Raw genomic sequence first — 9,233 nt, 5'->3', positions numbered from 1 at the left:
GGGATAATATCAATTTCACATGCTAAATGCACGCATAATAACATGATACTAGTCACTTTCATTCAAACAGGTTAACATAAAATAAATAGGCAAGTCAGTGGTAATGGACTGATTTATTTCAAAACCATACTAAACATCCAGCAAAAATAAAATGTTGAACACAGCCCTCTTTTTGTTTCTTTAATTAAATAACATTGTCATAAAAGAAAGGCTCAACAAATGTGGCATGTTGTAAAAATTCAAACTGGTAAAAACAATCACTGACCAAAGCCACTGTCCTTTCTACTTCAGCCTTGTACACAATGACAAAAAAAAGAGTTGGTAATTAATTGGTAGATCAAGGACATTCATTTTTACATTTGTATGCGGGTGAGACTTAACACGAACAGTAGTCCTTGGGGGGAAAGAAGACAGCTTTGGGGGAAAAAAAGAGGGAGATAGGGGGTTTGGGTTAGGTTTCATCTCCTATCAGTCTGTTCCAGGAGTGGGGCTCTTCTTCGGGCTGGGAGAGCGGGAACGGCTGAAACAAACACAGAGAGGTGTTAATGCAGTTGTGAAAATGTCAGCAATCAATTACAATTCACAGAAACCACTCTGACCTGCATCTATTAGCAGTATCTGGGGTGGGATGAACCTCAACCCACCAACCCCCTTTCACTGCCAGTCATACCTTTCCATGAACATGTCTTAGGATACTCAAGCTAAGATTCTGACCCATCCTTAAATCCCTTACACTACAACCACATCATTGGGTTAAAATTACTTTAGGTTTTGACTGTATGGGATTAATAGACACATCTGCCCTCAGAGAAATACTACAAAACAAAAAAAAGGTTACAAGTTAGCCTTGTTAGCCTACAAGTTACACAACCAAATAATTGGACAATGCTCACCATCATGACTTCACCTTGCAATATCACAAAAGAAAGAACACTACAGAGACTCTATGGCCATACAAGGCATTAACTCAAAGACATTAACTCTCAGCAATCTTTATCAATCACACCCTAACACCATTAGCATGAACAACATTAGTGAAGCTATGTGTAAAATCTATGTTTAGCCCTAACATAGGTTGCAGGGCCACCTCCAAAGTTATTAATAGAATCAAGTCTTATGTTCTTCCCACTCATGCACGCACGCACGCACGCACGCACGCACGCACACACACACACACACACACACACACACACACACACACGAACTTTGACAAGACAATGCATGCTCTGAGTAGGTCAATACAAAAAGAGCACAAGTGAATAAAAGGTTCGGTTCTGATCAAGAATAACAGCGACTCTTGGGGTTTTTCTTTACCTTTGAAGACAGTGGCAGAAACAACATGTACAGAGAAGCGACGGATGCTAGAACTTGAAGACACACTCGGAGGGTCTTGAAGACTGATCTCTCGTCAGCTCTCCTTTCCCTCTTTCTCTCTCTCTCACACACACCCTCAGAGAAGCTAAGCATTGAGGCCGCAGATTTGAAGGTGTGGGGGACCATAACTGGTCGACTGAGCTCTCTCTCAGCGTAGCACTGGTTTGCAGTAGATGTGGTAGTCGGTAGTAGTAGTGCATGGATTTCTGGGAGGGGATGGGGTAGGTGGAACAACTGTGTGTGTGTGCAGATAGGAGCGTCTTGGTCAGAACGTGCGTCGGACGACCTCATGAAACCACCGTGGCGGAGGCTGATCTCAGGGCATTTTCTCACCCTCCCGAAGGACGTTTTACACAGCAAGGATGAACCCTGGTCAGTGCTTGAGCCGTCGACTCCCACACTCTTTAGAAAAAAAAAGGGAACAGCCTGGAGCAATTGGTCAACGGAGTATGATCACGAGCCGATTCTCTCTTTTGGATTTGGGAGGGGGGTTCTCTGATGCACCCTGCGGCTAATCAATATGAGGATGGATCTGGGGGGAAGACAAGAGAGAAGACCACGCCCTGTTGCCCCCCTCCTGCCCTCTATATCCCCTTACCCAATAAGTGCCTCTTGGAGTCTAAGCTGTGTTTGCCTTTATAGCTAAGCAGTCATTCTAAGCTTTTATTACTATATGTATCTAAAAAAACAGGCAATTAAAGATAGAAATTCTTGGGGATCTGAAAGACTATCCCTAACATTTGTTTCTGAAGGGAAACATTACTATCTTCCCTGACTAACCCTTACTATCCCCACCCTACACCTGACCTCTTTCACCCATTTCCATCGACGGCTGTCCATCGTCACATGTGTAGCTCGGTGCGTTCTGGGATGTCAGCGAAGTTCAGGCGACGGTTCATCTCTGCCATGTAGTCAAGGCCAACTGAAAAGCTAGCCTCAACTTATTCAAGCAAGCCTAACCTGACTGTGAAACCACTGAATCTAACATGAAGTAGCAGTAACCTTCTTTTTAATTAAGAGTGAGTGGCTAAAGAACATTTGCAAAAATAAACATGTACATTAAAAATACTATATTTTCTATTTTTTATTACAATTCTGAGCAAAAACACAGCCTACTCTTTGAAATCCTGGCACTTCCGGTCACAGCAAGTGGAGCTGATTCTTACCTGTTTCTCTTAGCACTGGGGGTGCGTGACCTGGATCGGGAGCGGGATGCAGATCGACCACGTGGATGTGATGCAGATCGACCACGTGGACGTGATGCAGACCGTGAACGAGAACGCGAACGACTGAGGCAAGTGGGGGGAAAAAACAACATGTTTACATACATCTTTGCTTGCCTAGATCACTGGCCCTTACATTAGGTGCTGCACTGAAGTAACTCCCAATAGGAGTACCAAAGCCATGACGTAGTGTTGTCAAGGCAGCAACTTCACTGGATCTAAACAAACCAATCTAACCATAGTAGTCACCATAGCAGTGGCTTTCTTAATCTATTTCAACCATTTTACAATGTTTCGAAGACAGTAGTTGTTACACTGAAGGAATCACATACTACAACATATCAACACGATCAAATTTGTGGCTACAGAGCTTTATTTTAGCATGGGTTTCCTCCGTAGAAAAAAAAGAGAGACCTTGCCTTTATTTTAGAGGCAAAAAACGTCACACTTAACAGCCACCAGTCTTTGATAAGTCAAGTCAAGTCAAGTCACATTTATTCATATAGCACACATAAGACGTGAAATATCCACTGCAATTTTGTTTCTTTCTATTACACCTGCCAGGGAATCTGTTATGTAGCTATGCTGCTGCCCGGTTATAGCCTACATTTAAAAACAACTTATTAGCTAGATATGATGCCACATATCTAAATCCAATGCTATTTATACCACTTGGAAAGTTTCTTTAGATCCCGTGACACTGCAGTCATGAAAATGGAACGTCACACTTCAGTACTCAATAGAATCTCAAGTTACTGCTTACCTCCGTACAGGAGTCCTAGACTTAGATCGTGCAGGAGAGGCAGACCTTTAAAAGGGGCAGAGGAATAGAGAATTCTGACATTAATGACAAAAAAAGGGCAATAGACTGACGGTTTACTATACAGACATCACAACTTAGAGAACACTCAAACCCTTCATTATATGTTTGGGCAGCGAACTAAGCCATTTTTAACCCAGAATTGTTCTACATATAAAAATGGCAATTCTGTAAATTAACATCAGCATTGATGAATGTTAGTCCCGCAATTTAGTTTATATTGCCAAAAAAAAATTCGATTATAAGATTTTAAAAGATACATTACATAAACATACCAAAAGTTTATTGACAATACATGCGTATCATACATGATCATTGTCATAGTCAATGTTATTCTGCACAATGCAAACCTGGGAGGTGATATCAAACATAGCTGATGCTTTCCCTCAAAAGTGTGGACCTGCTTTTCTCCAGTTCACAATATACAGTATAAAGCAATAATCTCTCTGGCATTTTCTTACCTGCTACGGCGCCTGGCGTAAGATGGTGACCGGTACCTCCTGAGAGGAAAAGAAGACATATACATCAGCAGATCACTCACATAACGTGGTAGAAACAACATGAATTGGTGGTGGAGCGATTACCTTTCATTGCTACGACTGCGAGACCGCGAGCGGTACCTTCGTCCCCTGGACCTAGAGCGAGACCTGGATCTAGAACGGGACCTGGGGGAGGGAAGACACCATATATAATATATACTTTCTAAATCATGTATAATAACATGATCATAAGGCCTTGGGAGGCGGGGTGCTGAAGATGAAGTGGTGGTCTCACCTGCTGCGACGACTGCCTCCCCTCTTGCTGAAACGGTAGCAGTCATAGGCATAGTGCCCCCGATCACCACACTGGTAGCATCGATCATTTGGGTCAAAAGAGCGGCGGCCAGGTCGACCATAACGAGACTTCCGGGACAAACCTGTAGACAGCTCCACCCGTATGCGTGATCCACAAAGTACTCTGGGAAAAGACAGATATGACAGCAATCAGGAAGATGGGGACAAAATCAGCACCATTCTAAAAAGTGCATTTGATATGGTGCTTGGCAACAGTGCAACTAGCCATGTCTCAATATGCATAGGCAATATGTTAGTGTCAGAGGCAAATACAGGAGAGGACCAACTTGGAACTCAAAAATCTGTTATAGTCCAAAGCAGAGGATTCGTCTTGCTTACTTTCCATCCATGCCCTTCACAGCATCCTCAGCGTCACGGTTGTCTTCATATTCCACAAACGCAAATCCTGGAGGGTTCCTGGCCACCCAGACGCTGCGCAGAGGGCCATAGTAGCTGAACGCCCGCTCCAATTCGCCTTTTGCAGCTCCATTACCCAAGTCTCCAACGTAAACTTTACATTCCAAGTTCCGAGAGGAACTTCGGGATGATGAGTAGTAAGACATCGCCCTCCTAAACATTAAAACACGACATGTTACTCTAAAAACAATATACTAGTACTTCAACTTTCCTGAGAGTAGAAGTCTGATAGATGCTTTGGTTGTTGCCATGTTATGGTTCAGCCGGAATCCTGTTAGCTTGTTAGCTCACTCGCTAACTTAAGTTTATTACTAAAGGCACACTAAGATACGCGACAGGGCAACAATATAGCTTGGTTTTTCTATGTTATTGATTTCGTCTTAAATTACATAACTACTGAACTGACCAATGTTGCATCTATACACCATGGTCAGATGCTATTGGTTAACGTTACCAACCAGACAGTTAGCCTCGCAAGGCATATCAGCTACAAGGAAGCATGTTGACGGCAACATTCGGTCACGTTTACAGCTAACCTTAGCCTAGCTATAAACCGACATAGTAAACAGGCTATAAATATTAAATAAATCATCTTCAGACACAATACAACACCACACGATGCTCATCGTCGTCTGATGAGAATCATTCATATATACAAATTTGACAGTAACAAAGGCAAATAATCTGATAGAAAGATTCAAATGAATAGGCCCCTCTACAAAGCAAGACAGCGACAGGCTGACTTCACGTTAACTCACTAGCAATAACTAAGCTAGGCTAACCAGAGTAGCCAAATCAGCTATTCAAATAAACAACCACACAATGGTCTACCCATGCACTCTAGCATTACCGTGCCGTTTAGATAACGTTGGGAATTAATATTACACTGCTATAACAATTTTCCTTAAACGTTACCGTTTGAACACCCAGTTCCGTGTTCAGTTGCAGATTATTAGCGCGAGGTTACTGCAAATGTCGCACACCTAATCTCGCAGTGCGCAACCAAGCAACCAGAGCCAGCAGTACGGCTTGCTCCTTTTTCAGGTACTTCCGCGCGCCACCGCAATCAACAGGAAGAATGGCCATGTATGGTGAACGGTTTTGCCGCTCACAGTTCATGGAGCAAGCAAGTCAAAACAAAACAGAAAGCCAGCAGCTGTTAACAGCATCAATAGAAAAGTGATAACTTCAGACAGTGTTTATTTGTTGTTATTGTAGAATCTTCATTGTAGTGGGTCAAATTGAATGAAGACAAATTAGACTGGCTGACACCAAACCAGGCCTAGGCCTTGTGAACTGAGAATTGGTCTGTCTTTCTTCATTCACTTTTTTTGAGATGGGGCGGTAGTTTTTTGGAGAATTTGCTAATTGTGTTTTTTAAGCAACGACTGAGCAGGTCTTGAGGATGTCCTGATGGCTGATGGTGTCAAAGGCATCTTTTGTGATTTGAGATCAACATCATAGATAAGTTGAGGGTTTCATGTGTGTATAACAGTGTAGTTCATGAAATGACACAGGTCAAATAAGCTGCAACCCCTTGTGCTGCAGTAAAGCTACTGACACTGAGTCTTAGGGACATTCCACCGAATGAGTGCCATTTGCTAGTTGAAAACCTCCAAAAACTAGATGTACCGCAAAGCGATACACAATATGACCGCCGCTCAGTCCTGCACATTCTCTCCGCAAATATCAATCACGCTTGTGTTTCCATCGCCTACTCCATCCCTACTGCAACTTTTATGTATGTAAATGAGTGTGTGCATGTGTGCGCTTGCTTTTGTGTATGAGTGCTTCTCTGTCTAGTGTGAGTGTGTGTCTGCTTGTGTGTGTGTTTAATGTGTCTCTGAGTATATGTTCACTGTGTTCTCTGCCGTCACTGTCACTCCAATATCAGATAACACACACACACACACACTCACATGCGCGCGTGTGCACACACACACACACACACAAACACACATACACAGGCACACACTCACACACACACACTCGCACACACACACACACACACACACACACACACACACACAGGCACACCCAGAGAGAGAGAGAGAGAAAGAGAGAACACACACAGAATACACACAGATAACACAGACACAGAGAGAGAGAGAGAGAGAGAAAGAAAGAGAACACACACAGAACATGCACATACACACATATACACACATGCAAACACACAGATGGGCACACAGAAACGCACCCACACACTATAGTACATCACACACACACTCACTTCTCAGCTCCGGTGGTCTCACAAAATGTACTCAAAGATGTGTGTGTGCATGTGTGTGTGTGTGTGTGTGTAGGTGTGTGTGTGTGTGTGTGTGTAAGGGTGTATGTGCGCATGCGTGTGGGCGTGTTTGTGCATGTGTTTGTATAATGTTTTATGTACATGTGTGTATGTAGTGGTGCGTGTGTGTGTAGGTATGTGTGTGTGTGTGTGTATTTATGTGTGTGTGTGTGTGTGTGTGTGTGTGTGTGTGTGTTCCTGCATGTTTGTTGCACCCAGAGCAACCATTCTCTTTTAAAACATATTTGGAAACTAGTTGATTAAAGGTTTCTAATGGTGTCACTTATATGTTTCTAGGACAAAAACTAGCAGAGATTGAGATGTTTGGAACAGTTTTTGAAATCCCCAGGGGGGGATTTAGACTCCAGATAATACCACCATCTACTGGCCGATGGGTATACAGTCCTGAATGTACACATAAATCCATTTATTTTATAGCCCCCCATGGATGAAATTCCACAAAACTTGGCTTACTCCCAGAGGGTGTCAGGTTAATCATACACATGAAATTTGGTGCAGTTCATAACATCTCATCTGAAGATATGGGCAATTAAAGCAATATTACATTGCATTTTCAATTTTTACGATGGGGGGGCAAATCACAAATGACTGGTTATAAGCTAAGTTGATGCAAGCTCTAGAGAACAACATACCATAAACATTTTGTCATCCTCGGTGCCACGGTTCAGGTAGTTATGTAGGAAAAACTGTCATTTTTGGGCTTCGGGCGGGGGCAGCGCGGGGGTGGAGTGACCCCCGGGGACGAAACGAAAATTTTCCATAGAACTCTACTGGGGCTACATGCCCACCAAGTTTCATGCGCTCCGGTGTTACGGTGTCCCGGGAATCGTTGACGAAAAATGACGGGAAAAAAGAATAAAAAAAAAAAAAAAAAAAAAACTTTGACAACAACTATATGACCGCTTCGCTAGCTACGCTAGCGGCGGTCATAATAAACTAATTTTTTTAGGAATTTTTTTCACAGAATCTATCAACACACAAATGAAAGTATTCAAAAAATGTTTTGGTTAAACTCAAGGGACTATTTTCATTTTTTGTATGGCTTTCAGTGCTATTATTCTTAGTAAAAGTAACAGCACTGAGTATAACAGCAATGATTTTTTTGCATAAAATATGGAAATAAATTAATTATGGGCACCTGATGTCTATTCTAACTTCATGAGGACATTGAACACATACTAATGCTTTAATATCACTCAATATTTTTTGATGTTATCGATTACTTTAAAAAATAATTTCGGTAACAGGAAAGAAATTTTAGATTGACCGAGTCTGTCAGATGTACAATTTCATAAGATATTCAAGAAATAAAAATGAAAGAACTTACTTTTGGCCTTCCTTTGGCCTTCAGAAGGCTTAATGATCTAATTTTCAACTAAATATGTGATTTGTCGAATACTCTTTTTTTAGGAGGGAAAATATGATGGGGTAACACGAATGAGTCAAAACCTGAGGACGCACCTATAATTAGTATTTTAAATTAAAAAAAATATTAATTTCTTATGAAAAATACATGTTATAGCCTACACATAGTTGGGACCAAAGATCATAGAGCGCTACGCGTAGCGCTCTATGATCTTTGGTTGGGACATAGATGTACATCAGAATAAAAAGAAAAGAAGATTTCAGAGTGATTTTAGGAATAATATTTCATGGTAAAATTTAGATTTTAGCATCGGGGACAGCACAAAAAGGCTGATATTCAGTGTATTAAGGTGTTTTTGTCCTATGTTCTGAACAATGTACCTGGAATTTGCACCTAGTTAGTATGCAGTGGTTACTAGTTAACAATAAAAAGTGGCTTTGGGGTAAAACATTTGTGTTAAAATGTACATAATCCCCTTGGGACAGAAATGGCATTCATTCAGGCGGAATGTGTTTGGTAGCCTAGTGCTAGCTCTGGCTGTTTTAGCTGCTGTCTGGAAAGTTGTTGTGAGTTCCTAAAAATGTGGAAAGAGACAGAGATGGCTTTCTTCCACTTCCTCTCAGCTCTCCGACAGGCCTGCCTGAGAACCATTGTGATTTGAGTTTGGGACGTCTAAGCTTAAGGGATGCAATATAATCTAAAATTGAGTTGGAAAAAAGACAGCAATTCATCTGTGCTAGAGGAGGGTTAACTCACAGTTAAAATGGAGGTTGTAACATCAATAGCCAAAAAATCAGTGAACTTTTCAGCATTGAGAGAGTTAATGGAGCGGGAGCTGAGGATTTGGCTATAGCCTACAGTGAGGATCAGATATGTTAGCACTGATTTA

General features: G+C 41.8%; 1 protein-coding gene across 4 annotated transcripts; it reads right to left on the bottom strand.

The window, feature by feature from the left end:
• Positions 1 to 94: 94 nt before the first annotated feature.
• Positions 95 to 5,722, bottom strand: srsf7a (serine and arginine rich splicing factor 7a). Of its 4 annotated transcripts, XR_009941146.1 has the most exons (10): positions 5,583 to 5,722; positions 4,590 to 4,820; positions 4,192 to 4,374; positions 4,002 to 4,082; positions 3,879 to 3,917; positions 3,361 to 3,405; positions 2,541 to 2,663; positions 2,182 to 2,275; positions 1,315 to 1,776; positions 95 to 520 (listed from the first exon to the last, which is right to left on the bottom strand). XR_009941146.1 is itself a non-coding variant. In XM_062552610.1 (8 exons), exons 2-8 carry the CDS (start codon positions 4,811 to 4,813, stop codon positions 469 to 471), a joined length of 747 nt encoding a protein of 248 aa, XP_062408594.1. In that variant the 5' UTR covers positions 4,814 to 4,820; positions 5,583 to 5,722; the 3' UTR covers positions 95 to 468. The 4 variants fall into 4 exon arrangements, 1 of the variants encoding a protein (XP_062408594.1); XR_009941145.1 differs by having other exon boundaries at positions 1,315 to 2,275; XR_009941144.1 differs by lacking the exon at positions 2,182 to 2,275.
• Between the last annotated feature and the right edge of the window lie 3,511 nt (positions 5,723 to 9,233).

Source organism: Sardina pilchardus, chromosome 13, assembly GCF_963854185.1.
Source record: "Sardina pilchardus chromosome 13, fSarPil1.1, whole genome shotgun sequence".
Lineage (NCBI taxonomy): Eukaryota > Metazoa > Chordata > Actinopteri > Clupeiformes > Clupeidae > Sardina > Sardina pilchardus.
This window is presented reverse-complemented; position numbering and strand designations above follow the sequence as displayed.

Bases quoted from the DNA above. Each gene is read 5' to 3' on its own strand.
- srsf7a (XM_062552610.1), bottom strand. From the start codon at position 4,813: ATGTCTTACTACTCATCATCCCGAAGTTCCTCTCGGAACTTGGAATGT. The intron at 3,918-4,001 runs GTAATCGCTCCA...TTTTCCTCTCAG, and splicing joins CGCAGTCGTAGCAATGAAAG to GAGGTACCGGTCACCATCTT. The intron at 3,406-3,878 runs GTAAGAAAATGC...CCCCTTTTAAAG, and splicing joins TACGCCAGGCGCCGTAGCAG to GTCTGCCTCTCCTGCACGAT.